Genomic DNA, 14159 nt, shown 5'->3' with positions numbered 1-14159 from the left:
GACTCAGGTGGTTAAGTGTCTGATTCCTGATCTCAGCTCAGGTCTTGATCTCAGGGTCGTGAGTTCGAGCCTCCCATTGGGCTCTGCAGTAGGTGTGAAGCTTACTTAAAACACACAAACAAACAAACAAACAAACAACAAAACACAGTTCCCACCTCACAAAGGAGATGTAAGAGACATAGGGGGTAAAACTGAGGAGGAAGGAAGTGCTTAAGTGTGAACTGAAAAACTGAAGTTGTCTAATTGTTCACAGGGAGAGTCCTCCCTCCAAGGCTGATGAGCAGATCAGCTACAATAGAGAGGCCACTTTAACTCAACGCCAGACACTCCCACTGGAGTCTGGAGACAGGGCTGTGGTTGGATTGGAGGTGGGTAGTGCACAGTCAGAAGCTCAATGAGGTCCTTTGGAAATTGTGTGTATGTATCATGGGAGGTGGAGGGACAGTCAGAAAGGTCTTTATAGCGGAGGGAACAAGTTGCTCTTCGAAATTATGTGTGATTTGCTGATGGGGGAAAGAGGATATTCCGGGCAGAGAAGACAGCATGTGCCAAGGCCCAATGGCGCTAAGCGGCATGGGAGAATCTGGGAAGGCCTATCTTTTGCTCTGAGTTGAGTACAGAGTTCAAGGAAGGGAAAATGAGAAATATAACCTTGTAGAGGTCACGAGGGTTAGATAGAGGCCTTGCAAAGGAGTTTAAACCTGAAGGGTAATAATAAGCAACATGATCAGATTTCTTTTCTGAAAGATCTCTCTGGCAGCTACAGTGTGGGGGATGGATACGATGAAAATGAGACTGTGGACAGAAAACCAGTGAGCGGAGATTTGTGACAGATCAGCCTCACAGGGGCACTGATAGGAGAGAAGTGATGGAGGAAGGGTCAACAGGCCTTGACGGACGAACAGAGGAGGAGAGTGAGGGGGAGAAATCTAGATCTAGATCTAGATCACTGGGGCTCTGGCTCCAGTGACTGGGAGAATGATGGTACATTAATAATCCTGGCTCTGTTACTTATTTACTGTGCAAATGTTCCTGAGTAGCTCTGAGCCTCAGTGTCCTCATCTACGAAAGGGTGATGGGTACCTAACTCATGGTGTTCTTGTGAGGACCTGACCGTAAAGGCACTCGTAAGTGCCTGGCACACTAGTGAGTTCTCTAGGAGTGCTTGATACATAAATAGATAACTCACAGAGGCGCGTGTGTGGGAAAAGATGGGATGTCTTTGGAACACGTACCAAGTGCCAGGAGCCCCCCAGGACATTGCCATTTGGCAGCTGAGAACAGACTTGGAACTTTGGAGCAAGGTCTGGACAGAAACAGATTTTATGGGTGGGAATTGCCTCCAGAAGAATGGGTAAAATTGCCTAGAAGTGTTGTGCAAATAAAGGAGAAGAGGACCAAGCAAGGTAACGTGAGGGACAATAACTTCTCAGTTGTTGGCTGAGGTAGGCTTTTGAGAAGAAAAGAGGAGCTGTCTGAAAAGTAGGAGAGCCAGGGGAAGCCACATGGGATGCTTCAGAGGTCAAGGGAGAAAAGGACCTCTGTGTCATAAGGTGTAGTTCATGTTTCAAGACCTGAAGTATAGGAAAGTAAGAAGGAAAGAACAGAAAGATGGGAGGGTGGCCACAAGAATACCTGAAATATCCAGGAGTAAGTCATGGGTATCATGCTCACCAGGGGGCGCCAAAGACCCTCCGTGACTGGCAACAAGTGCCTCTGAACTCCAGCTGCTGGGGCAGCCTTGTTGGTTTCCTTCACTCCTGCCAGTCAGCCAGGTGGCATGCCTTTAGTCAACGAACTATCAAACTTCCACGACTCTGCTCTTCCTGTGGTGTGTGGAGAACGATCCCATCCATTTTTATCTCCTACATAGTTTTCACATTTTTCCACTCTCTTCACCTACATTGCCGTCTCTCCACTCCAAACCTCTATCTTCTTATAGCAACTGCTTTCTAAATAATCACTCTTCATTCCTTCTCGATGCCCCACCCACCCAACATGGTTCTTCCTGCTGCAATTTATTCAAAAGATGTGTCTCCTGGCACCTCACCAGCCCACAGTATTGGAATTCGAGGGTAGTAGTTCCTGGAGCCAGAGATTGCTGGGTTCAATTCCCACCTCAGCACTCACTAGCTCATGCTGCAACTTAGGGCAAGTTCCTTAAGCCGTCTGTGCCTCATTTCTTCATCTGTTAAATGGAGATTAGACTTACTTCATCGGACATAATGAAGACAAAATGAGTTGTTTTCAGTATACTGTTTGGCATAGTGAGTGTTCAATAAATGTGAGCTATAATTAAAGCCTTTAGGATAAAATTTCACATCTTTATTGTGGCCTAAATGCTCTGCCTTTTGGTCTAGCTCTGCCTTCTGGTCTTACCTGGAAGCACTCACCCTTTCATTCATGCTGCTTCAGCATTCTGCAGTTTATCTCCACTATTTTTTCTTCGGGCAATGTTCTGCCTGTTTCCCCTCCTCCTGGAAACAGCACACCACTTCTCATCCTTCTGAGATGTCAGAATGGATCTGAGCTTAGAGATCTCTCAGATAAACACCCTCTAGGCTTTTTACAAATCTTTGCATATTGTGGGGCTAGAAGAAGTACTTACGGTTTTTCTTAAAAACTGTGATTGGGGGCACCTGGGTGGCTCAGTTGGTTGAGCATCCGACTTCAGCTCAGGTCACGATCTTGCGGTTTGAGTTCAAACCCCACATCAGACTCCCTGCTGTCAGCCTGTCAGCGCAGAGCCTGCTTCAGATCCTCTGTCTCCCTCTCTCCACCCCTCCCCTGCTTGCACTCTCAAAAACAAACATTAAAAAAAAAAAAAAACAAACAAACCTCATTTGTTGCCTAATGTTGTCCCCACCCCCATAAACTAGGGGGCCAGCAAGCTATCCCATTCAGTGCTGGAGATCAGCTAGCAGGATTTTGCAGAGCTTGAACTAAGCTTATGATCCAGGAAAGGGGAAAGAAGCAAAGATGTGAGATCATCGAAACATCAGGATCAGTTCCCTACCAGTGGCATACAGTAAGGATTAAGTGTCTGGGACGGCTGTCATGCCCTTATCTTGGAGCCCATCAGCACCATGTACCATGAGAGTTAGTAATTCAACTCTATTGACAGAGCAAGCTTCGTGAAGGCAGGCAGGGCTTGTTCTCTATTTTCACCCCACATCACCCGACTTTGGCAGTGTCTAGATCTATTGACCTAATAGTTTATGGAAAAATAAGAGGCAAGCCGGGGAGTCCAGAAAATGTTGACTGAATAAAAGCTCCCACAGGAGCCATTAGAGGCAGTAGAACCCATGGCTTCAAGAACTGGGAAGAGCACGGGAGGAACACCCACAGGAAGGCTCCACGTTTGTGTCCCTCTAGTCAGGCTGGAGATTGGTTATGCTGGAAGACAGGAATTTCAACCAAGGTAGCACTCAATCTGACTCCTGAAATTTAATAACATGCTGAAAGGGTACTATGGGATAGAGTACACCTGGGGCTTGGATCAGTAAATTAATCTAAGGTTAAAAGTAAATCAAAGGACAGAATGGCCCAAACTGAAGCAAAGGTCAGGGACCACAGCAAGGATTATCAAAAACCTGAGTCTTGGGAAATCCATACACATTTGCAAATGGCCCAATGTGGCAGGGTGGGAAGTGTTAACGCAGGTCTATCTCTGGCTGTTCTGCAATCCAGGCAATGAGCTCCCTCACCTTTGCTTAACTGCCTTTAGTGGTGTTCTCACTTTAGGTTGAGGTATACTAAGGTACCACCAAAGACACTACGTTGGAAACTCACCTTTTGATGGTTAAAATTCATTTTCCCAGACTATAATAAAAGTCTTAGGAGTAAATGCACAGAAGGGGATGCAGCCATACTGCCTTAAGATTCTGCAACTAGCCTCCCCCAAACTAATCCAACTCAAACCTTGTATTTTTTTTTTTTAATTTTTTTTTCAACGTTTATTTATTTTTTTGGGACACAGAGAGACAGAGCATGAATGGGGGAGGGGCAGAGAGAGAGGGAGACACAGAATCGGAAACAGGCTCCAGGCTCTGAGCCATCAGCCCAGCACCCGACGCGGGGCTCGAACTCACGGACCGCGAGATCGTGACCGGGCTGAAGTCGGACGCCCAACCGACTGCGCCACCCAGGCGCCCCTCAAACCTTGTATTTTTGAAACAAGATGTAATCTTGCACATTTGGACATGCATCATCTCAATGTTTATTTATTCCTTCTTAGACTTAATTCCTATCCTACCTCCACAACAAACTTTATTAAGAACATTCAGAGCTTCCTGGGTGGCTCTATCAGTTGTGTCCTACTCTGGATTTTGGCTCAGGTGATGATCTCGTGGTTCAAGCACCATGTTGGGCTCTGCACTGACAGCACAGCATGGAACCTGCTTGGGATTCTGTCTCCCCCTCTGCCCCTCCCCCACTTCCTCTCAAAAATAAGCCAATAAAAAAGTATGTCCAGGGGCGCCTGGGTGGCTCAGTTGGTTAAGTTCCAACTCTTGATTTTGGCTCTCAGGTCATGATCTCAGTTCATGAGATCAAGCCCCATGTCAGGCTCCACACCAGGAGCACAAGAGCCTGCTGGGGATTCTGTCCTTCCCCTGCTCATGTTCTCACAATAAACATTAAAAAACAAGTGTCCAAATTTCCCAAATCTTTTCTATCACTCCTCATGAGAACCAGAGCTCAAAGAAATCCAGAGTTACTGAGTTCCACAATTAAGTTGGCTAAAGGCCAAATCAGGGGTTCTCCTCTCCTTTAAACTAAGGGCTTTCCAAAAATCTTAAAAAATGGTTCTCAACCCTAACTTGGGCATCACTGTCTCCTGAACTTCCAAACATTGCCCAAACCCCAATTTAATGAGAATTCATAAAGACAGTATCCCGAAATTATTACAGTATTTTAAGAAAGCTTTACTGGAGACTTAGTAGGTGGTAAGGGTGGAAAACCCCTTGCTATAGTTCAATTTGCTTCCAAAATCTTCTCTACCTTCTCCAAACCAGATTATACCCTACACCTTGTTTCTGGCAACACTTATGGCAGAATAGACCATTTTCTCTACATTAACATCCAGACCTTACATCAAGTTTGCTATGATGGTCTGTTATACTAAGCTATAAAGGTCTTTTACTTTTGTGGTTAGTCCCCAGTTCCAGAACCCATGTATCACAGTACCCTGAACTATATATACAGTCTCTCGTTAAGACAGGGCATTAAATTTACGGAGGTTTAGTTTTTTTAATGTTTTTTTTTTTGGGGGGCAGGTGGGGAGTAGTGCATGCCACGTGGGGAAGAGTCAGAAAGGGAGACAGAATCTGAAGTGGACTATATGGGGCTTGAACCCATGAACCAGGAGACCATGATGTGAGCTGAAGTTGGATGGTCAACTGACTGAGCCACCCAGACGCCCTGAAGAGGAGTTTTTATCATCTGAATTTGGCAAAAATTGCTGGATTGCATTTTATTAATAAACTGCAGGGCTCTGTAAATCTGGAATTTGAGGGTAAGGAGAAAATTTCAAAAGCAAGTACAACTGCCTTCTCAAGTCAGATGCAGAATACAAAAAAATACCTGCCATTGGCTACCATCCATTCCGTTTACATTTGGTTTGTGTGTTCAGGAAATAATCCACATAGAGCACTAAAGAGGAAAACCTCAGAACCTATCTTGAGTTCTAAACCTATCAAGATTATTTCCAAGGATTACTTTACAAAAAGCAGATGAATTTACCACAGGAACAGCCAACCTGGTTTAAAAACTAAGAGACAATCCAACTACAGGAGGGCTCTTCTGTTTTGTCACCTCAGGAATATTTTCCTCAAATTTCTCAATTATATCATTCTCCTTTTGTAACACTACAAAAGCAAACGCTATTAAGGTAACTCAAAATTTGAATAATATTTTCTTTATTTACAAGTTAGAATCAACAGACAAAGAAAGACAATCCAGGGGACCAAATGGGGAGATGACTGAAACCCCCAGGGGCCCCAAATGGAGCAGAAGGAAAAGGGAAAACAGAGTAGAAAAAAAAAAGTCAACGTAAAAAAAGAGCTCCCCCTTTTTCCCTCCCCATGGAGGCTGAGGGGACCATGGCCCCACACCCCTCAGCCTTACCTAGCTTAAAATAAATTAGAACAAACAACCTCAAAACAGGGCCTTTACAAGTGAACAGGGCAGCTATGGCCTCAGGTAACCCCGTATCAGGGCCTTTGCCCACTCCCACCCTGTACCCCTGCCCCACCCCAGTCATTTTGAATGGGGCTCTAAGCCCAAGAGGTCACTCTCAATGTGGCTGGGAACTCAATCTTATTTTGTCCATTTATGTCCCTCCTTCAGTAAATGTCCCTGCACCCCTCCCCCGTGCAGAGCCAGCTCTCCTACAGTGGGGGGGAGGGGGATGAGATGAGGAAGTGTCACAGCAAGGGGGGGAAAGGGTGGGGCAGGGTGGTCTAGGGGTCCGGTCCTGCGGAGCCTCCTGCCCCATCTGGCCTGGCCCCTTAGCCTGAGTCTGAATCACTGGTGTCTGAAGAAGAGGATGATGAAGAGGAGGAACTGGAATCTGAGCTGGAGCTGGAAGCGCTGAGGCGAGACACTGCTACTTGCTGTGCCGACGATGAGGACTCCGTTTTCTCACTTGCTGCAGAATAAGGTTGAAGGTTAAAGAGTTGAAGTCTGATCTCCATTTATCAAGAAGACTAGAGGGGAATATAGCAAATTTGTGCTAGCTTTCAGGATACTCACCTTTCTTGGGGGGCTTTTTGGTGGAATTGAGCTGCCCACTAACATCCTGTAACCTCTTTTCTAGTTCCCGCTTCTTTTCCAAAGCCAGCTCCTCCTTTGTCTTTCCCACAGGTTTCTTAATGGCTAGAAAAAGAAACATTTCAGGCCTAAGGTTGCAAGTATCTAGTTGTAGTGCACCTAGTGTTGTTCTCAAGTTCCTTTCTTGAAGAGCAGGAAGTGACAAACATATCCCGCCTCCCTGGAAGTGGACAATCATGAGTGCATCAAGCATACCCGGCTCACTACCCCTTCTCCAACTACATGAGGATTACTAGATTAATGTGGTACAATTTATTTCATACTCACTATAGGGCTTCCGAGGTTTCTTTCTTAGGCAGGAAAGGACATAGCGCTCAAGCTCTCGAAGCGTGGATGGCTTGAGGGTTTCAAAATCAATCTCAATCTCTTCTGGGTTTGAGTCACGTAAAGAAGGCTCCCTGGCCTGGATTATGTGCACAACTCGACCCAGTTTCTCCCCAGGTAATTTGTTGATGTCCAAACTCAACTGCCGTTTTTCATCGTAACTCATGGGTCTGCTTTCTTCTTCTTCCTCTGAATCATAGCCTGTAGGCAGGGCAGGTGGAGCGGTCTTTGTGGCCTTTTTGGGCAGTCTACAGGCAAAAAAAAAATTGTCAATTAGGGAAGCATCACTAACTCCCAACACATTCCCACTGTCCAATTCAGTAATCCAAACTCTCTTTCGGAATTATACAGGCCAAGCATTTTACATTTAATCTGGGCTTTGAGAACTAGACATTGGTATACTGGCCCGAATCCATCTTTTTGCTCCCTAAAACGCTACTAACACACACCACTGCGGAAAACAAACATTGTATAGACTGGTATGGAGAAAAGGAACAGACAAACTAAGGGAACAAATCAGGGCTGCCAACTGTTTTGTGCAAGTAAACTTTTATTGGCGCAGTCATACCTATGCTTCCATGTGGTCTTTGGCTGCTTCTTCTGCATGACACCAGACAAAAATCTGTTTGTTACACCCGACCACTTACAGAAAAGCTGTGCTGCCCTCTGGGTTAGATAAAACTCGGCAAGGAGTGGGAGAAAGCATCCTCCCCTGGAGATTACAGAAAGAGCCAAGCCCATCTCTGCTTCTCACCCTCTCAGAACTTACTTGGTGCCACTTCCTCCAGAAGGTCCAAAGCCAGGGGGACCTAGTGTAGCAGCACTGCCACCCCCACTGCCACTTGCTTTCTTGGACTTCTTGGGCTGAGATGGGCGAGGTGCCCGAGTTCCCTTGTCCTCTTCATCAACCCCAGCTCGGCCGCGATGCTTCTCTGCCTTCCGTTTCTTCTTTTTCTCTTTTTTTTCTCTCTTCCGCTTTGGCTTGGATATTGGGCCTTGGGACAGAGCAGCCAGTTGTTCATGTACTGCCCGGAGCTGGAGAAAAAAGAATCAGGTGCACCATGGGAAAAATAAAGTAGAATCAAAAGGAGTTAGAGGAAAAAAACGGCAAAAACAGGGCACCAATGTCTTACAAAATAAACTGATTATAGTGACAAAATACCTGTTCCTGTAGTTCAGCCAATCTATGAGCCCTTTCTTCCTCAGAGTCTGAGCTTTCACTCTCTTCTTCTTCCTCTTCATCCTCCTCATCTTCTTCTTCTTCTTCCTCAGAAGAGCTCTCACTGCTACTTTCTTCGCTGGAGGACTCTGAAGAGGATTTGGCCAACCCAGGTGGCAAGGCAGTAGAGACTGGTAAAGGCCCTGGTTCCAGTGGTTCATCTGGCATCTTGGCATAACGGAACTCAAATACATCCTAGGAGTAAAAAAGCACATTCAAAACCATGCTAGTGAATTGTGCCCTGGTATTTTTTTGAGTGTATTTGAGAGAGAAGGCACACGTGAGGGAGGGGCAGAGAGGAAAGAGAATTCCAAGCAGACTCCACTCAGTCAGCAAATTGTGCCCTGATTATACCCAGCCAATTAGTGATGTAGTTGGTATAGTTCCAGTTTGTTAACAATGCATACTGGAAAAAAAAAAAAAAAAACAAAAAAAACAATGCATACTGAAAGATCCTCATAAAGAGGTTGTGTAGCAAATGACAAAACCTCTGCCCAGACCCATTTGTTCTTCAAATTTCAACTGTGCCACTCACCTGCAACTTTCGTGCCATGGCCACAACATCGTGGTCTGGGGGATTGTACTTATAGCAGTTGGAGAACATAAGCCGCACATCAGCAGCGAACTCCTGTGCATCCCGGTAATCACGATTCTCCATCTTCCGCTGCAGAAGGAGGCAGCATCAGAAGCTGCACAGGCAGGGAGACTCACCTTTCCCTGCCAACCCCAGACACCACAAGAGTAGCCCTCTCTTGAGAGCACAAAAGGGATGACCTTAAAGATCTATGCCCTGGGGTTCAAGTTTGAAGTCAAAGAAATTTGGGTGGGTTGAAGAAATGTCTACATCTAGAAAAAAAACCATTTCTAAGTGATAGGGGTGAGTGGCCTGACTATCCTTCCAACCCCATACTCCCCTAACCCAATGCTCCGAAGTAGGACTTAAACGTACATGGATAGGATTGATCTAAAGACAGAACTCACCATACAGTTTGAAACTCCAAGAAATACAAACTCAATTATCAAGTACTTAGCCTTCTGCTCCATTACCATTTTGTAAAAAATAAAATACCAAGAATCAAGACTGCTGTATGCCCATAAGTGACCGATTGTTTTATTGAGCCCAAAGTTCCAATCACTGCCTGAGCATCCCATCTGCCCCATGCAGTGGGTACCTTGACAGTGCTGAGGTCCATGGGGTGCTTAATGATGTCATGGTAGTCATGCAGGCCAAGAGCAGAAGCGTCCACTGGTTTATAGAAAGGCCAGGCATAGGCAGCATGCTTCTTAGAGAGCAACTCTTTCAAAATGCCATTGCAATGTTTTAACTGTTCTGACAGCTTTCCTTTCTTGGAACTCTGGTGTTGTTGCTGAGAGTCAGGTAAGTCTTTGCGTGGGGGCTTGATAGGGCGGCCACTCTCTCTACGCATAGGGGGAAGACGTGCTGCCTTAGGCTCCAGACTCCCAGGGGGGCTAGCTGGGGAACCAGGAGCCAGAATGGCTGTAGGAGTAGGTGTGGTAGTATCTGCTTTCCGCTTTACGCCTTTTTTCTGCAGAAAAAAAACACAAGATGGGAGCCTTTTACCCCAGGGTCCACCTCATCCGAGTCCTTTCCCTTCCCAACGCCCAAAAGAACTCCACAGATCTGTTACCTTGGCAAGGGGCTGGGCTGGGGGAGCTGCAGAGACTGCAAGGAGCGGGGGTCCAGCTGAGTGTAAAGACTTGAGAAGGGGAGAAGAGATGACCGACGGATGGGGAATGTTGAGAACAGTGGTAGGTATCTCAGGTGGTGGAGTATATAGGGCTGTGTGAGACACAGAAGAAACAGCAGGCACCTGATGGGCACTTGTAATACTGCCCTGGAGTGCTAAAAAAAAAAAAAAAAGTAATAAAAAAAAGATTAGTTCTATTACCTTCTCTGTCTTTTGGTCTCCATTAGCAAAACTGCCTGCCACTCTTCCTACCTGCCAATTTGGCCCCCTTCTTGTGGCTGTTCTTAGGGATGGTCACCACAAGCTCTTGTTCCTCTTGTGGCATCGATGCTACTTTCTGTAGAAAGATCTTTTCTAATGTTTGTGCCATCAGGACAATATCATCAGTGGGCTACAGGGAACACAAACAGAAAGGTTCAAATGCCAGCTAAAGACAAACCATTTTCCTGAGAGGAATTCCTAGCCCCAAGTATCAAAACTACCCACCTGCTCAGACAGACATCTCTGTTATCAAGTACTGAAAATTACCTACACTGGGCCACTTATTTCCATGTTCTTCCCCAATTCTGTCCCTCAAAACACGGTAAAGAAAAAAATTCAAAAAATAAGGGAATGAGAACGTCAAGGAGAATAGATTCTGCTCTACTCAGCTCTCTGGAGGTTTCTCTTTGAGAAACAGGGCCACCATCCCCAAGTATGAAAATGTTCTACTTAAATAACCTTTACCACTAGATCTCTGAAGCCATATCACTTGTGTTCAGTGGTATCCTTTAGAGTTCAGATTTTCTAGATCCTCCCTACTCTGAAAATACCTTCCACAGTAAAAAACATTATGCCAGCAAAATATCTAGCAATATCAGAATCATTCTCTCTCCATCCACTAATAAACACACAGAAAAACTCACCTTGTTGTAGATGTAACAATTGGTGAACATGGTGTTAAAATCCTGCATACACTCTGAGGCAGCCCAGTAATAGTTGTTTTCAAGTCTCCTCTTAATAGTACCCATATCCATAGGTTGCTTTATTATTTTGTGATAATCCTAAAGAAAGAAATGCTAGGTCAGAACCACCGAAAAATAAATGCTGGTTTTCCTAGGCAAACCACTGACCCCAGCAAACACGCACATACACACCCCCTATGCATCAAAGTATGTAGTCCCCTAAACTGCGGCCCCAATTAAACTAAGGACAGAAAAATAATGGAATGGGATTCTTAGCACCCGTTGGGAGGCCCCTAGTGCCCTTCTCTAACCACCCACCTCCCTCCCAACTCTGGAAGGTTTCCCATCCTGTGACATTACCTCTGGGGCTGGCTATCCATGGGCTGCATGAGGGAGAGGAAGAAGCTAAGAATTTTGGCCACCGTGGTCCTCTCCCAACCTGGGGTGGGAATCTGTAAAATGGAGCCAGGGCACAAAAGTTAAGGAAGGACACATGGAGGGCACAATGAGAGATGCCAAGATAGCAAGCTGTTGGATCAATAATCACAAAGGACCAAGAATCCAGAAATTTGGTGGCTATCTGCCCTACAGGAGAGAGATGGGAACTCCCTAGGGGCCGCAGCACCTACACTAAGCAGCCCACCTCCATTCACACACATTCTTTTTCATTCCCAATACCTCCCCCCACTCCAATATCCCATCCCTACTCACCGGCAGACCCAGTTTGACTGCATCCACAGGCTGCCTGAAAGGCCATGCAAACTGATGTTTCCACAGAGCCTTCATCACCACCTTGTGCAGGTACTGCAGCTGGTTGGTAACCCGTCCTGGCTTTTTGGGATTGGACACCTCCGGGGGTGGTGGGTTGGCAGGGGTCAGTTGTAAAGCCGGCACTGAAGCCATTGTGGGGCTCTCAAATCCCTCATACAACAGGGAGGGCTTTCGAATCCTTTTCCCTGGTGCTGCTGCCTCTGGGCCCAGCCCCAGTAACCCTGCATTCCCCTCCCCAGGGAGCCTGTGAAATGGGAAACATAATTAGATGTGGTAATTTCATGGAAAAAAAAAACAAACAAAACAAAACCCAGTACAGCCAGTTACACGATACACCCAATAAATCCAGGCTTGAAACTTAGTGAGAGGTAATCAAACTTATGGAAATTATTCTTAACCACAACCAATATCCAAACAGTCTGTGGAGCTTTTGTTCTTGCCCCACCTCCCCCCAATTTCTAGTTCCTCCATTTTTAGTACACCTATTCCCAGCCCACCTTCTGGACTCTTGAAAAACTCTTATCATCTGCACTTCCACTTAAACGAGAAAAAAAAAAAAAAACCTTCCCAATGGTTTCTGATAAAGCACAGCATAGCATTTGAACACCACAAGCTTTAGGGGATGGGACTTAAGCAAAATGGGTGGGGCTGAGAAGCTCAAAACCCAAGCTTCCTCCTCACTAGGGGCTAGGTGGTTGCCATGGTGGTAGGAGCCTGAGGGAAACGGGTGAAAAGAGAAAAGAGGAAGGGAACAAAACAGGGAGAAAATTTCATAAAATGCTGATGAAACACCTAAGAATCCATCTATCTGGGCACAAGAGATCACCATCCTCCCCACAAGCTCTTAGTTTAAAGCAGAAAATGAACCAAAAATCTAACGGAAAACCTTACCAACTTAAAATTTCCGACAAGGAAGGGAGCATTTGTCAGACTTCACAGTCTGGAAAAACACAGCTACCAGACCCCAGAAATTATTCAAATTCATCTCCTTCCCCCCAAAGAACTCAAATACAGAGCCGGCCCAATCCCCAGTCAAGGTCAGCAAGTTCCAGCCCAAGAGTGATAGAACACGCCTGACCCCGCCAAAAAAATAAAATTAACGGCTCCCACTCTAGCACCAGACTCTGGAAATCAGTGGCCAAGAGCGATTCAAATTTACACTCTTTGGTACTCCTCAGGACCCGGTGTTTCCCTAGGACCTAAGACTGGAGACATTACACCGAGATCTCATTGTTTACATCCGCAGAGCTGGACTAAAAAATCCTTAGCTCCACCCTCTTGCCCAAACGAAACTCTCAAAGCTATCAAAAACATCCCCTCCAAACAAAACGCACGCAAACCCCCGACCCAAAACTGACCCGGTCACTTAAAAGACAAATTCAATGACCTAGTCTGGACAGAACAACCCATAGCCAAAAGTAATCCCTCTACCCTACTGTGGGAATCTCCGTAGCCAGGCTGAGGCTCTATCACCATGGCAACCCTATAGATCAGATGTGGCCACGAAACACCCCAAAAGACCTATGACAAACCGTTGTTAGACGACAGACCCACCACCCGCAGGACCGGCAACCCACTCAACGTCGTCTTTTCCCATTACATTACGCTGCCAACCTAGCTCTGCCGGGCTACATCACGATTGGACCACGGCGGGACAACTAACGTATAAATGGACAACCTATACTCCCGCCATACGCAGTGTCTGGCCGTCTACCACCGTTCCCAAACCGCCACCCAACCCCCCCACCCCGCGAGCCCCCGAGAGCTAACAGTCGCGCCGCGAAACAGCATCGCGCCAGAGTCGGTTCCGTGCTCCCTCCGAACCCGACGTCCCACATTCCCGTGCCGCAACCCAACGTCCCCTTCCCACACGCGGATCGCGGGGACGTACTTGCTGTGGGGAGTCACGTTTTGCAGCATCTTGACGACGGGGAACCGGCACTGCCCTCAGCCGCGAAAAGTCCGGATGGCCTCGGTTCCCCTTACCGCCCGGTCCAGCATAACCCGGGAAGTGCGGGGGGGGTGGAGGGCCGCTGCCCTTGGCCCTCCAGGCGATAACCCCCCCGCCGGGCCGGCGCGAAAACAGTCTTCTTCGCTGCTTCTCGGAGAGCTCCCAGCAGCTTGGCGCGCTCCGCGGGAGGCGGACGGTGAGAAAATGGCGGCGGCCTCAGCAGAGGCGGGCGAGCGAGGGGGGACAGACTCCTCAAACACTAGGACGCCCCCAATCCCGGACACCGTCGTCAATATTGCCCGTTGTTGATCTGCAAGGATCCCCTCTTCCTGCTGGGACTGCCCGCAGCGGACGAGGTCCCGTTTCGATCTCGGATGGAGGCGGATGAACACGAAAAGTGGTTTAGGGAG

At 46.9% G+C, this 14159-nt stretch overlaps 1 protein-coding gene across 2 annotated transcripts; it reads right to left on the bottom strand.

Annotated features, from left to right (window-relative positions):
* Nucleotides 1–5901: 5901 nt before the first annotated feature.
* On the bottom strand, nt 5902–13778 carry BRD2 (bromodomain containing 2). Of its 2 annotated transcripts, XM_032593143.1 has the most exons (13): nt 13690–13778; nt 11739–12042; nt 11388–11479; nt 10989–11126; nt 10336–10474; nt 10024–10238; nt 9547–9921; nt 8910–9038; nt 8318–8569; nt 7925–8190; nt 7099–7403; nt 6754–6876; nt 5902–6649 (listed from the first exon to the last, which is right to left on the bottom strand). In XM_032593143.1, the coding sequence occupies exons 4-13, from the start codon at nt 11097–11099 to the stop codon at nt 6510–6512; spliced, it is 2055 nt and encodes a 684-aa protein (XP_032449034.1). In that variant the 5' UTR covers nt 11100–11126; nt 11388–11479; nt 11739–12042; nt 13690–13778; the 3' UTR covers nt 5902–6509. The 2 variants fall into 2 exon arrangements, with proteins under 2 accessions (XP_032449034.1, XP_030171072.1); XM_030315212.1 differs by lacking the exon at nt 11388–11479.
* Nucleotides 13779–14159: the final 381 nt, after the last annotated feature.

Source organism: Lynx canadensis, chromosome B2 (genome assembly GCF_007474595.2).
Source record: "Lynx canadensis isolate LIC74 chromosome B2, mLynCan4.pri.v2, whole genome shotgun sequence".
In the NCBI taxonomy this organism is placed as follows: domain Eukaryota; kingdom Metazoa; phylum Chordata; class Mammalia; order Carnivora; family Felidae; genus Lynx; species Lynx canadensis.
The sequence above is the reverse complement of the archived record's forward strand: the minus strand, read 5'-3'. Positions and strand labels throughout refer to the sequence as shown.

Excerpts from the sequence above, each read along its gene's own strand:
- BRD2 (XM_030315212.1), bottom strand. The coding sequence starts at position 13,718 with ATGCTGCAAAACGTGACTCCCCACAGCAA. Across the intron at positions 11,127-11,738 it reads CAGTCAAACTGGGTCTGCCG|GATTATCACAAAATAATAAA; the intron begins GTGAGTAGGGAT and ends TTCTTTCTTTAG. Across the intron at positions 9,922-10,023 it reads CAGCCCAGCCCCTTGCCAAG|AAAAAAGGCGTAAAGCGGAA; the intron begins GTAACAGATCTG and ends TTTTTTCTGCAG.